Below are 23,946 nucleotides of genomic sequence, written 5' to 3' on the forward strand. Positions count from 1 at the left end.
TACAATTAATATTGATTATATTGAAAGTTCAATGTAGTTGCAGTAGTCTCCGCTCTGATGTTTGATGAAACGAAGACTTTCTAATATTCTCATGATCTCTGCTCCAAACTGTGACTACTTGTTCTCAGTATGACTTGAGGTTTTTGACAGATTGTTGCATACAACGTGACAGTTGTACAGTAAATACAAACATATCCATAAATAAAGTGAAGATTGCAAACATAAAAAATAAAAGAAGTTATCATTCATTACGATAAAAGTAAATGCGGTGATTGAGGTTGTTGTTTCACGTGCAAAGCAGGTTTCTGTTGTAATTTCGACGATATGTCTGATTATTTCGAAGAAATGGGTTGGACGCCTTTAGGTGACGGAGAGACACCGAATCATCTGATTCAAATGGCGCGATTTTTGCGAGATTATGGCATGTGGGAATTGCTTGGAGAGGACACGAAACTTCCACCGCCAGCGTCGAAAAATGCGGTGGAAACTTTGCCAGAAATTAAGATTGAATCCAGTGAGATTAAACAGTGTCCAGTTTGCTTAAAAGAATTCGAAGCGAACGATAAAGCGAAATCGATGCCTTGTCATCATGTATTTCATCAAGAGTGTATTGTACCCTGGTTAGAAAAGGTATGACCAATTCTATAATATAAGAATAGCTAATATATAAAAAGACATATTTCGTAAACAAAATTAAACAAATAAAAAATAACACGTAATTAATTTAATATATATAAGTGTTTGTTGCGCATTATTTTATATTTAAATCATATATATTTTCAGACTAATTCGTGTCCACTCTGCCGATATGAACTGCCAACAGATGATGAAGAGTATGAAATGTACAGGAAAGAAAAGAAGCGAGTAGTAGAAAGGGAGAAAGACTTGGAATCTCTACATAATTCTATGTTTACGTAGAAAAAATATTAATTAAAAAAAAATTATCTTTTATTTTGCATTCTGTAAGTTAATTATTATTAAAGTAAAGTAATTATATTATATATTAAAAATATCACTCGTCAGCAAGCGCCTTGAATTACTGGTAGTTCGAAAAGTAGATGAAAATATCTTATATAATAATATACACAATCAATGTGTGTAAATTTCGTAAAAAAATATTTACTATTTATTAATATAACAAAAATGTTTTATAATTGAATAATGTAAAGACAAAGTATATACAGGGAACTTATATTTTACATATATAATGCATAATAAAATTGTGGATATTCATTTGCAATATGTGATATGTAGTTGATTGAATAAAGAGGCATGAATTATTAATAGGAAATAATGTTTATTATACAGTGTACATATTTATTAACTTCATTTATTTTATTTCTGTTATAAATTTTATATTAATAATTGTATTATGCTTTTTTTTTTGCCGAGCGACAAATGCCTTGATCAGTGTGCGCTTAGACTATAACAATCTCCGTAAAAAGTATAGAAACTTCTGATTTTTATTTTGTTCGTTTGTTTTATTCTTTTATTCCTCTTTCTCTCCCTTTCCGGTTTCTCCGTCCTCTTTCGCTCTCTTTCTCGCTTTTTCTCTCTCGCTCTCTCTCTCTCTTTCTCTCTCTCGCTCTCGCTCTATCTCTCTCTCACCTTAACGCGATTGCTACCATGTGAACCATACCACCAAAGAGAATTGCCAAAATATGTTGCGCTGAAAACGGCATAATCGTTCGGCATATACAAATAATAGTACTGTCGAAGTTAAAGTAATTGGCGGTTTATTCATTATCATTTTTTTTCACTCTCGTGTCGGTGACGTCATTCTGAAAAAAATGACGCACCGCCGCCGTCGACGTCCACGTGGACGCGACCCTTTCGTAGTTTCCTTCTCCCCTTTCCCATCCCCTTCCCCCCACGCAATATTTCACCCTAGGGGGGATTAGTATCTGTTATCAATTATTTATATATAATATGCGTAATAATATAAATAATGTCGTTAATATATACCTATGATGATTACCGTTTCTTTAATGATAAACTATCTGAATGGTACATTTCTCTGCTAATGGCCATGTCCGTAATAGCTAGTTATGTAATCTGTATGCGAGCTTAAAGTGGGATAAGGTACGTCGTACAGAGAACTTTCGGCTCGGCGTTCACGTAAGACAAAGACGAACGGAGGAACAAATCATCAAATTTACGTTCGAATACGGGAACACGTCCGTGGCGCGAAAAATGTGCGCGAACGTCGGGAAACTCTTTTTCGTCCCTTTTTTTTCTCGATACTGGTCAAGTTCGACATGATACAACTTCGAGATAATTTGCCTTGGTTCAATTTTCGCCACAAAAAATATGTCCACGAGAGAAACGAAAGGCGAAATCTAACGAAGTATTACTTTACATGTCTTTTAACATACAAGGGAGAAGTTTATATGTAACTCGATGAAGCGTTTAAGCGTTTCTTGTAGATACTTGACCATTTCGTATTTCATATAATTTTTTGACGAGATACGCGTATTCACGACGTTCGCTAAAAAATGTTTAGTCCTTTATGTACGTCCCCGTGATTTATCTTGATATATAGAAATGTACGACGTTAATTCATGTCACTTAGACTTCTCGTCGAACGCGTGGGTTACTCCATTTTCTCGCTTGCATCAAATGTATGTATCTAGCTTCCTAACGTAAGTGTTAAGTGTATATATAATTACTTTTATTTATATATATATATATATATACTGCATTAGCTTCTTCTTCTCTCGTTATAATAATCATCGTCATTCCATAATAATCATAATCAATAACCATAATAATAGCAATAATAATAATATTAACCATCATCACCGTCGCGATCATAAGTCTCGATGATGCTGTTAATTCGTCCATATCGATATATTATATATTATATATTTTATATTACACGTTCCTTATGAAAATAATAATTCAAAAATGGCATATCTTCCGTTCGCGCGCTATTCCCATCCCTGCATCGCAACCCCTTCGCACCACAACTTCCCTCACCCCTCCTCTCTCGCCCTCGATATTAGAGTGACTTTTTTTTTATAAATAACTATTTATTTTTTTACACACGCGTCGGCAGAATTTCTCGACGTTTGTTGCGTCGTGAATAATAACGTTGTGACTTTGCGTATACATTCCTTGTCATCACACACGATTCTTATCGTGCCGTTCGCGCGACGAAAAATTCTGCCGATGAAAAGTCTCAGTGAAGCTTCGGAGACTTCGGGTTCAACACAAGCGTTCCTTCCGCTTCTCATTAAGCAAGTACACTTTGTTTTCGCATATTTGTGCGCGCGATATCATCCGCGTAGACATCGGCTCGTTCGATGTAGCGACACTGCAGTACGAATCGTTCATATCCAGCAATATGTCCTCTATATGCAAATTTCTCTCTGTTAATTTACTTTACATGTTGTCGCGCGTGATATTCGTATAGTCTTGCGTTTAATTATTCTCTAGGCTCGTTTCTGCACTTTCATAAAACTTTATGCGCAAAATTGCACAGACGACGTATTGCTGACGATCCAACACTGATATTTTGCAATGTAATCTCTAACTTTTTTATTACAGCGCAAAGCGCGTACTATTGATTAATGATTTTATCGACATATAATTCAGCAGCATCGACAGCATCACAATCGACGAAGGAACGTTTGATTACAATATCTCTCACTTCTCCGAAACATCCGCGAGCCATCATACGTTCATTCAATGCTTCTCTCTCTCTCGTGTCCTTTCGCTTTCTAAACGCATACTCATACTACTTGTAATATTATTATCACGCGTGGTTTCTTATTATTCCGCGCGCCTCTCTCTAAGCTCAACACGCTGATATGCTAATAAAACGCTCTATCGCATCTCATACTACCGATTTTATCGATTACTTTTCATCTAATATGTGGCATACGCTCGCAATCAGATCGAATTCATAATGATTCACAAATGAGAATTGTCGCTTTTCCTTCGACTTATGCACATATTTTATTATAAAGTTTCGCTTTTCACTAAATTCTTTTACGTTCGAGATCCAGTGCCGTCCTTTAATTATCACGAATAAATAATTAAAATAATCGCCGTTTGTGCTGATGATATTAGTAATGTAGCGGCAATAACGACAGTACTACTAATATATAGTGATAATAATAATACATAAAACAATAATAATAATCTTAATAATATAATAATAAATCAACCATCTCGTCGGAATTTTATTCATAAATTTTGCGCATTATAACACATCGTATTATATAAATGTTAATACTGTTTCGTAATAAACATAATTATTGTAATGCTCCTCTCATAGCAAAAAATAAACAAAAAAATTCTTTTATAAACCTCTCATTTTACAGTGAAACATATTATCAAAATGGAAAATTAATCTATGATTGTACATATAAAAAACTTATAAATATAGCATATCTTTATATTTGTCGGAAAATCGTTAAAGCAATCGAACAAAAAAAATAGAATAAAAATACTCCAACTAAGTAGGCAGTTAAACTATTAATGCACATCCCCTGCATTGTTATCATCAAGAATTATATTTTTAAACTATAGAAATAAAAAAGATCCAACTTGAATTTAATTTGGGGACAAACCCAAATACAATTTTACTCTTTTCCCTATTCTCTCACACACACATACACACAAACATACACGCACACACACCGTCTGATGCGTTTTGTTCCGTTTCGTCATAAAAGTGCGAGCGTAGCGATCGTAAATCGTCAATTAATATGCCGTGGGGCGACGGTCTCTTTCGTTCCATATCTGCGAGGGCGAGATTTATCATGAAGGGGAAAAGGGGCGAAACTTCTCCATATATTATCAAGCGCCCGGCCTGCTGCGAACGTCTTATTATTTTCATGCGCTATCATAGTTAGTACTTCCGCTATATAGGACATTACGTGTGCACCGGCATGTACGTACACCCTGTGCTATGTTGCAGTTCCTTTATGTACAGATATCTTCCTTCGACGCGTTGCGGCGAGTGTCATGGTGCGCTTTCAGGATCACCGAGAGACGATATTTCTCGGTCTTTCGATTTCAATTATTCTGAAGAGAAAAGCATTTGATCGCTCTCGGCGATCCTGACCGCCCCCGAAAATCGCCCCGGTCTGGTCGAGGAAAAACTCACATTATATATCGGTGTTTGATTATACTACGCAACGTTCTCTTGGGCCCCGGGCGCGAAAGTGCGGACCCGGAACCGCCAATTACAAAATTTTATTGTATGCCACGCCGAAATCAACAATAAAACTGATTTCATCTCTTACGACCTGTAATAATATCTTTCTCCCTCAAGGCTCAAGAATACTTGTCATGTCGCGCTCAAGTATGGATGTATGTGTGTGTATGTATATGAGTGTGTGTATGTAATGAGTTACGCGCGTTATTTTTATCAAGTTTTATATTAAGTTCGTATTATGCATGTATATTCGTCTCTATGTTATATTCTCGCGCGCGTGTGCTTTTCCTTCCTTTCTTTTTTATATATGTCGATTCTCACATCCGCGCCTTTCTCAATCGCGCGCGCGTCGACCTTCGCACAAAATTCGCCACCCTATATTCAATATGTAAAAATATACAGATTAGGGTTATAGTCGCAAATACAGTTAAAAAATTCTACATTTTTAGCCTCGAGTACGGGATGCAGTCGGATCGTCCTCAGAGTAATCTACGGCGGTCGAAAGCAAATCCACACAAGTCCGCGAACGCAAGTGAAACGCGCCATGCCCGACATCGTCGATCGGACATGCCGTCTTCGAATAAGAGGGTGTATATTAGCAACTAAATAACTAGCGATTTGCGAACGCTAATTCTCCACTGTTTAAGCATATAGTGACGGTGAAGAACGAAAAGGGACACAATAACGGATCGCGTTCAATAGATATCAATATATACGTCGCGTATCCGCGTATCGATTTCTTTTTTCTTCTTTTCACGCCGTGATAAAGCACTGACGCACTCCTTTTTTCATACCGACCGCCGCACGATATATTAATCTTTGCACTTTCGTAAGGACACCTAGACTATAATGTATATATTAATATAATTGTTACATATATGCATATATATGTAGCAATTATTCTCAAAGATTTGCTCGCGCACCGGAGTGTCTATATAATGTCCGATACAATCGATCGATTTTTTCGGAACGGACTTAGAAACAACGTATCCTGACTAGAGATCACTAAAAATTTTGCGCGCTTTTTTCTTTCCCCCCTTCCCCCAATCTGACTAGATCCGTAGACTTTTATTTAAGTCGTAATTGCACTGTTTCCGAAATTCCTGTAAAAGCGAGCGTTAAAATCAGTCTCGCGATGCGCGTGATGCGCGCACCGTCGTGATTTCATATAATTAGACTTATATCGTCTCCTAATGAACGACAATTGCCGGGCCGATCGTTGCCAATCGTTATCGAGCGCGGCGGCGTGACCCGTCGACAACGCGTGCAAGGAATCGTTTTACTTTGTGCTCGCGTTTTGCCTGTTTGCCCTGAAAATGGTTCATCCATCAACATGAAATAGGAAATATAATCTGAGAATCAAAAAATACAATATCAACTAATGCAAAAACGAAGCTTAGTAAATTTAATAGGTCCGCACACATATTTAAAATAAATATTGAACACAATTTCACCGTTTGAGATAAAAAAAATTGACAATTACATTAATGTATAATATTTGATCTCGGGTTTCTCTGCAATTAGATTTTTTAAATATTTCTTTTTAGTTAAAAATATGCATGTGGAGATGAATAAACCATTTTCTGGAATGATTAGCTATATTCGAGAAATACTACTCTCGTCTGTGGACGGTACAATCTGGGGCTTGAAACGATTCCGTTCTTCAGCAACGGGCAACTGTCGTTGGTTCGCTTATTTACGGAGAGTTATTTAACAAGTATAGTATTCGCAACAGTATATATAACATCTCTCAAGTAAACAATAAAAGCGCATTGATATACGAGAAATGCGAGAAACTATAAGCCAATAATATAAATAAATATGATCGGTATAAATATAATCAGGCAAATAAAAAATAATCGCGACAAAAATAATCACTGTACTAATTGTAAGTACGGTTTCACTACACGTTCGACTCGACTAGAGACATCTTTGGGACTCGATAAAATACATAAATCGCGCGACAGTAATACGGTATCTTTCGAGGACAGCTTTTGAGGATAGAGATGCGTTTCATTAAAATCGTGGGGATCACAGCGTTGCGGCATGCATTAGCATCGATCGTGGGAATTCTTTTAACGAGTGGAGAGTGCGCGTATCATGTGCGGGCGTTTGGGTCACCAAAATGCTCTGCCGACCAGCGCCGCCCGAGACCGCAACGAAAAATTAAGAGCGAGAGTCTACGGAGAATAACAACGTCTCGCGACTTTGCATTGATTTTTCGTCGGATACACGAAACTTCTCTTCCATGTGACTCGCTATCATTTGATTTATGTCAAAGTTTCTGAAATTTAAAAAAGATTGTATTCGAGAGGTAAAAAGCTTAAGAGTATAATTTATGACATTTTAAGATTTTATCTTTTATCTGTATTTTATCATTTGTACCGTAATTATCATCGAAAAATGAAGACTTATTTATTTAATCGCATTTAACGCTGACCAACATCAATACATGAATTTCTCGCGGTCATAATGATTACCGATTACCGAATAGAATTTTCGGGGAAGGGACAATGAACACCGTCCATTAAGAAACTTTGGCCAGAGTGTCAACTCAAAAGCGTGCCGCACTTTATTTCGTCAGCTGTTCGCACGTTATCACGCCGGCATCTCGTGCGAAAGAGCCACTTGTTAGCCAACTGTTGCACTCCGAGCAGGCGCCGAAGTGGTGCATTATAATTTCCACGATCCCGGTCCGGCTCTCTGTTTTCAACCTCGAATCAGCCTTGTAAAAAAATTATGAAATTGTGAATTGTGTCAAGTTCGTGATCTTATTCTGCACACGTGCGTGTGTGATATATCATTTCGGCGTAATTGAACAGAGAGAAATTAAAGGGGAATCCGACCGTGAGTTACGTGGTGACACGAACGAATGGTTGTATCGTGTCGAGAGAGAAAATATGAGAACGCTCGAGTATTCGTCTCATGCTTCGAAGAATATCGATCAACGGGACAATGTTATATCGCTGTTCGCGTACACGACGATCTGTATGTAATGATGTTTGGAGCGACGAAGAATTTGGAAGAATTAATGTTGGCACAATTGTTTTCACTCTCTCACGCTAATCGAAACGAGATTTAATCGAACGAAAAGCGAAACTAATTATAAGCTGCTCGCGCGCTGGCCAGCAAGCCGCTGTCAATCATCTCGTGAGTCATCAATGATGAATAGAAATTCGAAGCTTCTACTCTCGCGTGCTAAGTGTCATTGACAAACCTCAGAAACGCTGAACGCTCCTAATGACTAAACATTATCTTTATCGTTATCAGAAATTAAATCAGGTGCACACAGAGAAGATGCCTTCCCCGAGAAATCTCGATTCTAAATTTTTTCATGATACGCAGCCTCTCAAATGTGTTGCCGATTTGACTTTTACTTATTTATTATCCTCCGTAAGTGCTTACTATTCGCATAGCAACGGACGTCCGGTGGATATCCTTCATCGTCTCCATCGCATCGGAGATCTTCTTGGTGGATTTGACCTTCTGGCTCCGATTTGAATTCAGAGAAAATATGATAAATAAATATACCGATATACATGTAAGTTTAATTTTAGAGAATCTCAGTTCTCTCTCAAAATCCGTTTATGTTCACCGGACTTCCGGTAGCTGCTGCGTGCGTACGCAACGAAAATGCGGACGCGGCGCGCTACGGAAATGCACAAAGATTTTAGAATTTGGACGAATATATATATCCGAATTTTGTGGGTCTTATATCGATCGGGAATTTTTCGAGACAAGCCGGCTTTCGAGCGCGACGACGACTCGAGGCTTTTTCACTCGCGTTTCGCTTCCTTCTTCTAGATCCGTTGTGTAACGTTGTAACTCGAGTGTCTTATGTCGTACTTTATCATCCACGCGTGGTCGTTGACAAGAACTTTCTATGCCCTCCCACGTGTTCTCGATTTAAATTTAATTTTAGAGTCGACTTTCAATCATATTATTTATATATATATATATTATAATATGTATATATAATATATATGTTAAACTATCTTGATCTTACGCGCTACGAGATTAGAGTTAAAAACTTGTCTTTTGGCGATTAATTATTTAAAATATGTTCTGTCTGCAAGAGTAACTATTTAATGTCGTGTTCCTTATTCACTGTCATATTTTTCGCTTCGTTCATTCCGAAACACGCATCCGTCCCGATACACACACATCCACTTGCTTTCTTTCTCTATGTTTCCGCGCTACGTCATTCTGTCGCCCTTTCACGCTTGTCTTTCTTATCAGATCCTTTCGACTTAGCACATACTCTATTCGAAGTGCTATTTGTACGCATATATGTATATATATGTAATATATATATACACACATACATACATATGCGATATATATGCATTTCTAGAATGACGTTTTTAGCGTTGTGTGACTTGTGTGACATGTGTAAATTCTGTCCCCGCGTGATAGCTGATTATACATAGTGCGTTTATTCTTAATAAATACGCGTTAGCGATAATCATAATATAACCATTATATGTATATCTCCATTCCCTTATATGTTTAAGATGGCTCGCTATATAAAACTATGCTATACGCGAATTTTTTCTCAAAACTGCTATCCAGCGTCTCGTAAAAGCTACGTACCACAAGCCCTACTTGCGTTCTTACAATTAGTTACGCGTACCTCGCTCTAACATTCGTAGTTTCTTCTCTTCTCGATGCGTTTCTATATATCTTCTAACGTAAGATCTACAAATGGTTTGCTACGATCGATTCGTGACGTGGTTCTAATGTGGTATTTCGAAAAATTTTATTATGCCATCAAGATCGTTCAGTCAATATAGAGTTAAATGAGATTTAAAATAAAAATAAAAAAATTTTTTACTAGAATCGTGGAACATTATCATATTTTAGCACAACTAGCGAACTTTGGCTTTTGCACGTCCTTACATATCATCATTCGTTTTATAAATCTTTGTTAAAAATTAAAATAATATAACTTTTCGTCACAGATGATTTTGATAAATTTTATCGATTTTTTGTCTTCTCTCGTAGCTTTTATCCTCATTAAACGTGAGAAAAAAAAATGAAAAAAGATCCTGCCCACTCTCGGCGCCACGAATCGACATTTGAATTGTGTTACATTTTATTCTAACACTCGCGTATTTTAGGACGTCGTTAACTTATCGCGCATCTGCAAGGTATTTGATAACGTGTTGCTCACGATGCTGCCAAACTCACACAAATATTTAATACAGATTCAATTCAGACTTATGATCAAATATGATAAATCAAGCTCGAAAATCGAAGGGCTTGCATGAATATGCTAGACACGTAAATAGGTCTCGCAAAACAATTGGAATTAATGGATTTTGCTAGTCTTTTTTATATTCTTGGATTTTGTCTGAATTATTATTAAAAAAATAAAATTTAGAAAAATGTAAGTTTTAAGGGAAAGTTCTTCGAGATTCTATTCTGCAAATAAATAATTAAAGAATGTAATAATATTTTAAGGTATATGATTTCAACTCTGTTATATTTGTCGAACTAAACAACCGAAATAATTTTCTGTAAGAAATGTGAGAGTGAACATCATGCATGTATTTATATGCATTCGTATCATTATAGAAACAAGCGTTATAGAAGTAAACGTTGAGCGAAATATAGTATGTATAGAACGCACTTTGAGAACATCAGATCGAAATTCGTAGAAAAGAGATAAGAAAATAACTCCAAATCACTCTCTGCAAACGCGCGAAGAGTGAAAAGAGCTCAAAGTCTCTGTTCCGTTTTTCTCAATGATAGCGTACCGTATATAAACTATAAACCGTTTGGATCTTCCATTTGTTGTTGTGAAAAAGGACACGCGATTATTTAACGAACGCAGTCACGTATCTTATTCGCTTTGCCGTACGAAAGAAAAGATTCTTTGGGAATCGAAAACCTCGTACTATACAGAATTTCAGCGCACTACGTTAAGCTCGTTATACGTGGAGTTTCTAGTATATATAATATATGTATTCTAGGATATATAGATTTGCCTCCCCGTCATTAAAGTTCTTCACTTGCATCGTAAATCGCGGCGCAGAAAAACCCCGTTCTCTCCCGCTCATCATCTCGCGTGTCGTTGGTCCAAGACGGGCTTGTGTGTGTGTGTGTATTTTTTTTTTCCAAAGTGGGAGGGAAAAGTGCGAGAAAATGAAGAAGGAAACCGTGTCTTCGAGAGGAAACACATTTCGCTGTTAATCCGGATTGCGTAATTCATGCCTAAACTGATCTCTCACGTGTCGCATAGCATAATTAGGAAACGCATTGTTTTTTGGAATGAGAAGGAACGATTGGTCCCGGGTGATCGAAGTATAGCCGGCTGGAGAGAAGCATGGGATGATATGACACGGATCTCTCGTGTGCGCGACGACACGGCGAAGAAAACTCGACGGCCAGCTTTAAATCGCGCAAAGTTAAAAAAGAAAGAGGAAAACTTAGTCGCTGTCGTGGTATAATAATCGCGTAAGCCTAATCTAAAGAAATTGACATCGTTTTGATGGTTCGAACCAGTGTCGTCGCGACTCGTCTTCCCTTAACAGGGATCGCGCGCACTGGGGGATGGCGAAGAAGCGATCGCGACGTCAAAGCGAGATTGACAGGGAGGAGCGGACGGCGAGAAGAGATAGTGACGCGAGACAGGGAAGGAAGAACGAGCGTGGTTATTACCGATTTTGGTACCGATTTTGGGTCGCAAAAAATCAAAAACTTCGTCAGCAAAACGCGATACAAGAAGGGGATTTTGTTTTTAAACGATGATGAAATTCCACTCCCGAATCCGCGATGGGTCTTTAAAGGTCGCGCTTAAAGTCTACGACGACACACACATTTAATTTAGTTTACTCATATATGTAAGAAGTAATACGATTAATAGCCTGGCCTTAGAGTCAAGTGTTTTTCAGCCTCGCTCGTTTCGTGTCTCTATTTTACGTGCGCGACTTGTAATGTGGTTCTTTTGTTAGATTGGCGCGCGTGACTTGATTACTCCTCGGTGTATATGCATGCGTAAATCTATGTGTACGTGTGCGTGCTTGTTGTATATATGTGTGTGTACGCGTGTCATGCGTGTATACGTGAAGATGTATTTATTTCTCGTTAACTTCACTTTTTTTTACAAGTTACGCAAATAATTGCAAAAAACATACCCTGTTTCCTAGTATCACCGACACCACGAATCGTGTCGCGGCGCGCGTGACTTGATTCCAATTTACGTTCTACGTCTAATTGGGACTTGGTAACAACGCGGTGTAGCGGTGTCGTGAGGGTTGATAGGTTTTTTTGGCTGTTATTTGTGTGTGAGTACGGTGGCGGGTGCTGCTGGCGGCTGTCGTTCCCTTCTCTCAGACTTAGAGAGAGCATGGAGTTCTTGTCATCCCTTATCGTATATCCTCTCGCGCGTGTGTACAACGGCCGGGGGCGAAACCGCGAACGTCGGACTCCGCGCGGTCTTTCCGCTGCTTTGGCAAGAGAATCGCTGCACAGTTTAATTAGGAAATAGTACGTGAACGCGGATCCGATCGCGCGCTCGTCGTTCGTTCGTGGGACACCGCCCGAGATCGACGGACGTTCATGACAACAACGCGCTACCGATCAATCGAATTCGCGACGATTTCGGATTTGAGGGTTGAGACATGATGAACTATATGCAAATAGAATATGAGGACAGCGGAAAAAATCAGTACGAGAACGCAGTTTCAGATAATTCGCGTAGAAAGCAAATTACTTACATGTCAGAATTCGACAGAAAGGGTTGAGCCTCTCATTCGTCTTATGCTTTATACAAATTACATTTGTTTGCTAGTTGATCACTCTCTTCTTACAAGTCTTGCAACCGTCTTGTTGTACATTAATATAAGTTATTTACTTTATCATGTCTCTTTTCGATCTGACCCAATTTGCTCATGAATCAATTTGCATTCACTTAAATATAAGTACAAATTGTCTGACATATCAATTTTCGTTTGGCAATCATATGACCGACCTTTGTTTAGTAAATAAATTCACGCGTTTCGCGGTGGGTCGAAATCGATACAAGCGCCTCAAAATCGATACAAAGTCGCAAACTCGAGTCTCGAACGCGATATATTCTGACGTTTGGGATTTTGCACGAGCACGTCGCTTCCCAGAATTCCGGAACATTAATTGCGAGCATCGAGTTCGTCTCAGCATTACAATCACGTGTCATGTAAAAATAAATTCAAAGCTGATCCTCACAGATTACTGTATATTATCATATTATTTTATTTCTTCTTAGAACTAAGAATATCTTTTTATTTATCCCCCTTAAGTGTGTGTTCTCACACTTACTTCATAGCAAGATGCACACTACTTCGGTTGTAGCAAAAACTTTGTTTGGATAAAATAGTTGTATTTTTTTGGTTTGTTTACAATCGTCGTTATCTTCGTATTTATATATTTATATATGTATATTATTTATATATATATATATTTATTTATATGTATCTATCGCGTTATTTATTATGGTATTTATTAGGGTAGGTTGTGTTCCTTGATATTCGCTATTAGTATTGTTAGATTTTAAAAAGCTTAGATCGTAATGATATTATCAATTGGTGCTTGCATAGAAGCATCTTTCCGGTATATGTGTCTCTTAATGTGTACATGTATGCGTGTGTATGTCGTTTAAGGAATGTCGTTCGCAATGGTATGTGAGAATATATATACATATATACATATACACATATGTATATGTATATATATGTATATGTATGTTTGTATGGCATGTGAGAGAGAATCGCGCGATACGCGCACATGTATAGTACATATGTGTATGTATGTGTCTGTGTGTATCTATACATATTCATGTTAGCGATCTGGCACCACTTTTTATCTCAATTTCTACCTTCGGGCGTCCGCTCCGCGTCGTATCGCTCTACGATTTCTTTCAAGTGGACTTTGTCGAGTTTGTCGCTCGAGGGTAATCTCATTCCTCTCTTTCTCCATCTCTCATTCCCTGAAATTTGCACGTCCCACGAGAGCGAAGAACGCGTGCGAATAATTCCACGGGAGAATCGAACCATTCGCGATCTACAGCTGGTGCGAGACATTCGCGTAGTAAAGAGCATCCGATAGAATCGGATATCCTCGCCGTATCGAAAATCGATGCGCGAAAAAGAACGTACCCTCGGATCCCGGTTGCCATGAGAGACGCGGCAAAGATTTTCCTTACGCGATCCATCACTCAATTTCCGCGCCGTCTCTTGACGATGTAACCGTAGAATAAACGCGATCCACAGAAAACGTGGAAGTTCGCTGTGTGTTTAAGGGCGAGCCTGCGCTACTCGCGTGATTACGGTCTCGATGGGAAATCACCCGGAGGGATGGAAACCGTCCGACTCAATCTACGCGGCCGGATCGACGTACCTATCCGCGGACAAGGAGAATCGTAGAGGAGCGTCTAATCCGTTCCGATCCATTCATCTCGTAATTGTATTTGGCGCATTTGCATTACACGGGCCCCGTGCACGTATGCTAGAGAGCTGACGACGATCATCCGTGAGAAGCGAAATGTCCGTTTGCGGAGACGATGATCCTATCCTGTGACGGACGCATCCTCTAATGGATGCATCCTGCGAGCGTGCAAAGATAGTTAGGCATGACCGTGGTTTCTAATTATGTTTACACGCGCGCTTGTACACGGAGGATTCACATCTCCGTATATGTGCACGTATGTATGTATGTATATGACTTCCACTATGCTGATTTTCCGTCGATTGAATTGACAAGTCGGATGTCAGATTTCACGAAAAATTACTTTTAAATAAAATATTAGAATTTTACAGTTTTTTTTTTGTAAAATAAAATAGAATAATTTTTTTTATCCTATTACGTTGCATTATATTATTTTTAAAAATTTTATCAGAGTAAAATTTAACGGAAAAATTTATGAATAATTGATAAGACTGTGGTTGTTCACTTCCACTTTGCATCCGTGCACGAGTTGTAAGTGTACGCGACGCGGCAGAGATTTATCTACAATCTTGCTGATAATATCACGATGAACTTTTGCACATCCTATAAATATCCGCGAGTCTCCTGTCGTTGAGACAACTACGTCCGACATCGTTAATAGCTTCCCCCTTTTTTTTCTTATATATATATATATATTATATAAATTTAACCTTCTAAAAATGACAAGAATATATGCGTATGTTTACGTTATCACGTAGTTATCGTATAAGTTAATGTATGTATATGTACTATAAATAATTGTTATAGTTATATTATTCCTTTAGCTTTGTCATTTTAGAGTTATTTGGTTTATCGTTATGTATATATATACATATATATATATTTATATATACATATATATAAATATATATATATATATATACATATACAATTAATATTATATATCGTCACATTCGTCGGTAACCAAGTCCTTCTCTCTTTCAAGCGCTTCTTCCTTCGTCATATAATTAACCTCGTACGCACACACGGTGCATGCGCGATTACACACGCGCACGTGCGCAAATCATGTCCTGATGTTCGTTAATTGCGCACGTGTGTCGCGTGAACATGCGTACCGTGTGCGTCGCACATCCGGACGAGCAACAAATTCGAGGAGCAGATTGTAAAATAAGAAAATTAAAAAAAAAATGTTTGCTCGTCTAAAAACACAAGTATAATATGTATAATATGTATATATGTATATATATGTATATATACATATATATGTTTGTGTATAATGTAATATATAAACATAAAGTAGCAGCGCGACGCGTCCAGCAATTTCGCGTCTCACTAAACTCACCCTCTTTCCATTCCCTTCCGTATGTATGTATCTCCGCGTAATAATTTATTAGACGTTGATTTAGCTAAAACTAGAATAATTTACTAAGTTTCTAGTTCCTTTCAATCAATACGTATATACGCACGTACACGCGTTACATACATATGTGTATGTGCGTACGCATATAGTATATATATTATATATATATATATTTCATATTTATAATATTTATATTTATATATATATATTTATATATATACTTCCTCTTTTTTTCTCAATAATTCATATTTATATATTTATATATGTATATATATATGTCAGTTGTGTGTTGGTACTTTGGTTGATTATTTCCGCTAGATCAGAGTTTTTCTCTCCGCTCCATCGCTCGCCTACCCTATCGCCTATCTTATGCGTATTTTATATATTCGGTCTGTTTCATCCCCTTATTCCTTCGACCCACCCCCTTGCCCCTCCTTCTTCCATTCTTTCGCGTTCGTACAAATTGCCCGAGACGCTCTGCGTATCCGACCGGGCATCGCACGCGAAATGTTCAAAAAATGTTTTGTCTACTTCAGTCACAGGAATTCCGTATGAACACGCACGATTGATCGATAAACATATCGAACCTGCCACTCGGCAGCGGCCCTTTCCTTCCGAAAAAAAATATGTTCGACATTCTTGGTATCTATAGCCATTAGAAGTCCCGGCCACAATATCGAGTGAAACGTAATCCGATTATTAAAATCATTGCACAGTAAATTCAGCTTGCGATCCGTTCTTAACTCAATTTTTTATACTTATAAGATAGAGTCAAACGTAAAAAGATATTTCCCTAGTTTATTTCTCTTTCTAGTATCGCAGAGATGATAAGCGTTTTTAGGACAGATATTGCATTTTACGCAATATATAACTAGATTATATTGTTTGCTATCTTTGGTTTTTTTCCCGCTCGTTTACTTATCTCTCTATTCTTTCCTTCTCCCTATTTTCTTCTACTTTCACACGATAACAAAAGAATTAGCATATAATTATATTATCCTGTCAGAACATCGAAAACTTAAAGAGGACCGTCGTTGGCAACATCGTCATCGTCTGGACAATCACAGCCTGCCTGACATTTCTCGAGCGATGCTTACCGTTCGGGCGAAGCCAATCCGTCGATCATCGATCCTAGCAGATGATCGGACCGGAATCGCGAAATCGATCGCGGGACAGGCGGGTCGATCGCGATCGCGTCCGCACGCGACTTCTCTCTCGATCATGTTCGCGCGCAGGAACCATAAACGGAATAGATTATACTTTCGGCCGGAAACTCGCGCGTCACTTACTTAGCGATAATTATAATGATAATCACCGTAACCATAGTAGTAATAAGTGCTATGAATTGGGAAGGACGAGAACGCCGTGTTGTGAACGCGCGCGATTTCGAAGATGAGATGAGTCTCCTCTTCGATATGACGCGGTACGGCGCACGCGAACTTCTCTTCATTCTCTCTTTCTTTCTCTCTCTCTCTCTCTCTCTCTTTCATTCTCTCTCTCTTTCTCTCTACCTGTAGTATATAAAATCTATAGCGCGCCATACATGTTAATAAATCTTAAATGTTAAGGAGAACCGATATCCGGCGGGGATGTCGGACCGGCGCTGAGCCCATGTTCGCCGCTTGATTCTCTGCTTTTTTTTATTTTTTTTTTGTCTTTTTCTTTTTTTTCAAAGTTTTCAAACGCGTTTCGTCAGACGAGCACCCTGTATAGCGTATGATTGACATTTGTCTTTTTGGGAGAGAGATATCGATCTCTCGTCCGCGCCTTCGGGACGAGAGAGCCTGCATTTTATTTTACTTTCGTCAGTCTCGCGCGGGGGATTATTATCTGTCCCGTCGTCGTCGTCGTCGTCGGGGATGACGCCGCGCGGGATCTTCATCGCGATGATTACATTCGTTCACTTCGCGTGCGGTACAAAAGATTCGTTAGATTCTCGTGCTGGTGATCGCTGCGAGCTGTTCCATCCAGCTGATGTACGCGATTGGATCCTTATTGAGGATCGATCGGACCGAGTATACGATTTGGTTCTGATTTTCCTTTTTTTCGCAAGCGCGCACACATTACGCGTCGTCAAACTGGCAACGAACACATGACGAGAGTCCTACAGGCGTTTTTTTTTTTTTCGACGGGATATTTCGCGATTTAGCTATTGTCGGTTTTGATGTCGTCGATTTTTGATGCCGTCGCAACACGACGTCGTGCGTTTAAGTGTAATACGGTATATATCGAGACGACGAGCTCGGCCCGGACTTCCGGTGCTTCCGGAACGGCACGTCTCTCCGGGAGGATGATCGGATCCTCGAAATGTTCCGCTGCACGCTTATATACGCAATCGCGCCCTCGAGCTCGAACGTAATCTCTCACCTGGCAGTAGGAGACAGAGGCTAAACTCGCAGAGGATCCAAAAGAAACATGCAGATTCGAAGTGGGAGCTGGTGAAAGGGAGAAAGGGGAAAGCCAATGTTGTCTAACGACGAAGCGTTCCGGGGTTATCCGAGCATCCGGGAAAACGTTGTCTCAGCGTGCCTCGTCCTCCTCTTCTCGTCATCTCCTCACTCTTTCTCTCTCTCTCTCTCTCTCTCTCTCTCTCGGACTGGGTTCAGCGCAGAACATCCTTCATCGCTTTCGCTTCAGCCTCTTCTTCGCCACCGCCGCGCGAACTTCAACGTCATTGAAGCCGTTGTTGTCCTACTGACCTCTAAATCTTTTACCCTCTAATGAATTAACTAACTAGTATACTAAATTGTTACGGTGGAGAGCGTTGTAACGGTGATTCAAACTCGTCACTCATGATCGTCGAGCGTCCATCAAGTTTACGTTCTCGTACGACATCTGTAATTCAGAGTAACAATATCATGTAATCTATGGGAAAGTTGCATGTGATAGATTGTGATTTGTCACATTTATTAATTATAATGGTGTATACAATTTAAGCAACAATATAGCGTCGATGTTATTATTTTGAAATTAATAATATTGTAATTGAAAAAAAAAATATCTGATACACGTGTCTTTTCGTAACGAAAGAAACTTACTCTGTAAGTTATAACGTAGGGCGCGACTCGTCCAGATTTTCTAGGCTAGGACGTGGGTTAGTATGGCCGGCTGGCGTCCTTGGGCCTCTTTAACTGGACTTTTAATCGTTTCATCCCTATTTGGAAGCCGTTCATCGCCTGGATTGCTGTTTGCGCGCTTGCTGGATTATCGAACGACACGAAACCTGAAAATTGAACCGAACATTGAATCCTGCAGTATGTAATTGATTTTTTCCACTCCTTTTAAAAAAATCTTTGTTCGACATTATGTAAAAAAAAAAAACACAATCTTCATTTATTAATATACACAGTTACAAGAGAAGGTGTTAAATATTTGTAGTAGAAATAATAATATTGATATAAATATATGTTGATTAATTAATAGTAGCAGCATCCTTTTTAATAAGTTGCGTGTAATAAATGGAACCAAATTTGTCTCGTCGCAATTATATTCAGTTAATCATTTTTATATATGCTTGAAAATCCTCCTAAATATAATTGTTATTTTGATTATTTGGGGACGGCAGTCTAGATGAACCAGATCTTCTGTGAGGAGTAAAAAGTTCGCTGGATATTACCCAAGTTATATTGGTAAAACGATAACGAAGCCCCTCGGCAGAAACGTTCCCGAAAGATCGTCACGAGTTTCTTGGTTTAAGCCAATTTTGATCATTAGCGTCGATCTCATTTTAGTTTCGCCTTCATGGCGGTCTAAACCGCCTGACCAGGCTCTTCGTCTTCCGTCCATCTAGGGTTCACTCTGCTCCGCAAATTACTTTTACTTCAGAATCGAGAGATACCCTGATTATTTTAACCTTTCGTTCCACGGAAGGAGTTTGTCGCCAAGCTATATATGTACATATATCCGAGTTTTCGTATCGCTCTCGATATATTTGACAACCCGCGTAAGAGAAAATTTTCCCCCAATCGCGTTGATTATAATTATACAACGAATTATTCTACGGTAAAGACTGTCAAAAAGCCTTTGAATTGATCGCGGCGAGTTTCAAAGTGATACAAACTTCCGCATATTTTTCCATCGCGGACATAATTATACGCGCGACAGGATAAAAAAGGAATGAATAATATCACAAATGCGGACATAATGGCACGTTGTTGCGAGCCTATCTTCTTTTTTACACGAATGACGAGGTTCTGAAACAGGAAAAGACAAATACACGGGCGCAATATATGAATTTGTGCGCGTGGGCATACGCGGACGTATGACCAAGGAATGGACGCGAATGGAATCGTCCAATTATCCGTATCCTCATACTCTCGGATACGATTAATCAAAGGAACGCCAGCGGCTTTTATCCGCATTCTCTGTTTCGGTCCTCTCTGTACGGCCCCCCAAAAAGAACTGCGCGGTTTGATTCTGGTTTCATTGAAACGGCATTCATATTCAGTCTGCCTGGTCTGTGTTCGCTAATACGGACGAATTAAATTTCCATGATTAATCCACCACTGATTGGAAACGTGTAGAGTCATTTAGAGCACCGTAGCATATGTGACTGATTGAAAGTCATAATAATAATCACAGACATATCGCGTGCACAGCTGTGTCGTGATCGTATTTTTACACAGTCATGTTTCAGCATAAAGTAAAAATGTTTTACATTATTTTTTATGAGAAAAATATATACATATAGTATATACAGGTACAAGTATTTTTTTAAATATTATGCTTTGTTATAATTTCCATCGTAATTAAAATCGTACAATTAAACGACGAGATATATTAAAAATTTCGCATAATATATAGAATTGTATATATCGACTGCGCATTATTATTTCACCAAACAGTTGACATCCTTCCGTCCTACCTTGCGTAGAGGTTGTTAAGGATCGATCACACATCGGGCGGAGCGGATGTATGTAATAGCTCTGAAATTTATTCGCGGCGTACACTTACCGAAGCATTTACTCTGGTTGGTCGCCCGGTCGATGAAGACTTTGGAGGAGATGACGTTGCCAAACGGGAGAAACATCTGCATGAGCTCGCCGTCACCGAACTCCTGGGGCAGGTGGTAGATGAACAGGTTGCAGCCCTCGGGTCCTGAGATAGAGCATCCTACCATATAAATCAGAGCACATCTAAACATCTAAACTTGAAGTATAATACTCAAGTTAGAATGTTAGTTCTGGATGAGTTCTGTTCTTCGTAAATATAAATGATTCCGCGCGATACGAGAGCTTCGACCCGTCAGCGAGATTGCCAGCGAATGCTGCTTTTCTCTCTCTGATTACTTTTTTTTCATCTAGAGTCTTTTCTCTTTTTGATGAATGTAGATGAATCTGCGGTCGACTCTTGTCGATTTCTCTCTCGTCCGTCCGAGTGCGAAATGATGATGATATAAAATGATTTTCTTTCACGCAAATGACGCGAAATGACATGAACATGAGTCAAGCGAAAAATTTAACAGACTGCGAGTGAATGACAGAAAATGATGTGAAATGACCAAAAAGTTAAGAACGAATGATTAGAAAAAGTCACGAGGATAATTTCGCCCATGACTATTGATATAGAAATTTCGCGATTCAAATAACGTTGAGTATTTATACTTTCAAATATATACACACAACACACACTAGGATTTACAACACAATGACGATGGATGAGGTGATGGAATACTGAGATGAGTGAATGGATATGGGCGTGGTGACGATGATAGTGATGACACTGATTACGATGGTGCGATACTCCCGTATTTTCGCCAGACACGATAATCCGTCGCTTTATCTCGTCTATATGAACATTCTAAGTGATCCAAATGTGCCGTCACTCTGCGCGGAAACTCGTCTCTCTTCTTTATCAAATTGTGTCATCTAATTATAAACGAGGTTGCGATGCGATATTAAATTATAATTATCCTTATGTCAAGATCTGTGAGCTTCAAAATTACGTTACATTTTGTATGATATTTTTAATGAGATTTTTGCGTAAATCAATTATTTCGTCACGATATCCTACGGCTGTTCAAGTAGGTCTTTCTTTCGACTTCCGGTGTTAAAATGTCAAAGACATCGAAGTTTAATTTAACAGAAGAGAAAATCCCGAAGGTAGAGAAACGAAGAGAGGGAAGACTACCCGAACAACGGCAGTCCAAATAAGGATTTAGCTAATTTCACTGAACTTTATAACTCCGACGTCAATTAGCGGCGATTATGACCGTGGAAACTTCTGCTCTCTTGCCCAGATCTTCTCTTCGACTAACGGACGTATTTAAGTAATGAGATGGTTGCCACTCAACTTTTAGGATGCTACTCATCGCGACCTGTTCGCCTTTCCCCGAAAGATCTTTCGCGGAAGGATTCCTACGTTGAAATTTTCTGGTCGAATCATGGTATAATTGTTCATTTTGTAAGCTCGATTACGACTTCCGGTACGTCGATGCTCAACGATAATCTTACATGGCTCGTTGAACGCGTGTTTGCCAATCGATAAGATTATCATCGCGAATCCCGGCAAGTTTAAGAAACCAATGCGACACAGACGCAAAATTTTACGACGGCTTTACGAGGATATTTTCATACGATCCGGAGAGGTGATTTTCGTCGATCGTCCGAGAAAGTAAAAGTTTAAAATCGCAGTTGTCGAAAACAGGGAATTACACTCGCTTGCAAAGTTCCTGTCACAAAATTTGATTCTAACAATAAGACCCGAATAAAACTTTCCTGTTAAGTATATCGTGCCGTTCGTACATAGCGACGAAAATTTGCAAAGCGATACGATTCGCGATTTGAAAGTTCTTCCCGTAGCGGCCGGTTAAGTTCGATACGAAAGAATAATATTTCCCAAATAAATTACCAATTTAATATAAACTTTCTCGTCAATTATGAATTATGGTTGTTGTGTACTTGTTAGCGTTCTCGAGAAATCGCAAACCTGTCCTACAGTTTACGCAAAGAGTGACAAACTCCTCCCCCTCTCTACGCGAAACGACTTCGTCCCGGTAATAACTCGATCGCGGCTGTCACGCGAAACCCAAATTAGCACGAGTGTCGACGGGTTTCCGGTTCCGACTAGGGAGAGCACGAAGGGGAATTGCGGTGGACGACGAAATCACGAAGAACGAGCCATAAATTAAAGCCCGTCGTCGTGTCGAGCGCGCGATCGTTGATCCTGAAATTGGTTTTCGCCTCTCTAATTGGCACACACGCGGTACGTGCACGCGAATTTAATGGGAATGACTACCTTGCGCCTCTACTTCTATTGAAAAGTAATAGCGGGATACTACGTGAAACATCGAGATACCTAAATTTATACAATCACCCTTTTTTTGCATGATGAAATCTTTTGTTCAAATGTTACTTTTGTGTGACATAATGAATAATTTGATATATATAAAATGTTATATTGCTATATGTTGTGTGTACAATTATATCTGTGAAAATACGTACGCAGAATTTGTACGTTGAAAAATAATCTCTTTTTTGTGCGATATAATTAACTGAATATAATTATTATGAAATCTTATATATGAGTTTTCGTGAGATTTTTTTATTTTTTGACAAAATCGAATTTATTATTTCGCTTGCGCGATAAAATGACACGTTCTATAAATTAATCTATTAATGATATCTTCAGTTTCGCAAATGACGGTGTTGCCGATCGCGAAACGGATTCGTGTCGGATTTCTGGTACAGACGATCTCGCAAAGTCTCGCAATGCACGTATCACCGTCTCGTAGCGAAGCAACAACCAACATCGGTCGACAGCGCAACACCGAGAACAGCCACTGACATCGAGTGCAACGGCGAAAACACCGAATTAAACGATGAACATCCGAGATACGCTGACGAATAAAGAATAAAGAAAAAAGAAGGAAGGAAAGAGCTATCCGTATACAACGTTAAAAAAATATATCGTGGCACAGTCATGGTTAGAGAGAGAGAAGAAAAATGTATAATATAATACGAACACCGAGAACATCGTGTATAAGACGTAGAAC

At 38.9% G+C, this 23,946-nt stretch overlaps 2 protein-coding genes across 20 annotated transcripts in view; one reads left to right on the top strand and one right to left on the bottom strand.

Annotated features, from left to right (window-relative positions):
* Positions 1-99: 99 nt before the first annotated feature.
* Positions 100-1,466, top strand: LOC145949100 (E3 ubiquitin-protein ligase RNF181-like). Its single transcript, XM_083058832.1, has 2 exons — positions 100-630; positions 784-1,466. Exons 1-2 carry the CDS (start codon positions 325-327, stop codon positions 916-918), a joined length of 441 nt encoding a protein of 146 aa, XP_082914958.1. The 5' UTR covers positions 100-324; the 3' UTR covers positions 919-1,466.
* Positions 1,467-18,083: 16,617 nt separating this feature from the next.
* Positions 18,084-23,946, bottom strand: part of Bru3 (CUGBP Elav-like family member bruno 3) — a 578,576-nt gene continuing 572,713 nt past the window's right edge. For 17 of the 19 annotated variants that reach the window (XM_083058812.1, XM_083058829.1, XM_083058817.1 and 14 more), the window contains 3 exons: positions 20,907-21,065; positions 18,992-19,176; positions 18,084-18,788 (listed from right to left, as the gene is read on the bottom strand). In XM_083058812.1, the coding sequence (XP_082914938.1) occupies positions 19,049-19,176; positions 20,907-21,065 (287 nt within the window). In that variant the 3' untranslated portion in view covers positions 18,084-18,788; positions 18,992-19,048. The remainder of the gene's footprint in view (positions 18,789-18,991; positions 19,177-20,906; positions 21,066-23,946) is intronic. The other 2 variants (XM_083058824.1, XM_083058815.1) reach the window with 1 other exon arrangement.

The sequence above is a fragment of the Prenolepis imparis genome, unplaced genomic scaffold, assembly GCF_030444845.1.
Source record: "Prenolepis imparis isolate NDT839.2.m4 unplaced genomic scaffold, iyPreImpa1.0 SCAF_2, whole genome shotgun sequence".
NCBI lineage: Eukaryota > Metazoa > Arthropoda > Insecta > Hymenoptera > Formicidae > Prenolepis > Prenolepis imparis.

Bases quoted from the DNA above. Each gene is read 5' to 3' on its own strand.
- LOC145949100 (XM_083058832.1), top strand. From the start codon at position 325: ATGTCTGATTATTTCGAAGAAATGGGTTGGACGCCTTTAGGTGACGGA. The intron at 631-783 runs GTATGACCAATT...ATATATTTTCAG, and splicing joins TTGTACCCTGGTTAGAAAAG to ACTAATTCGTGTCCACTCTG.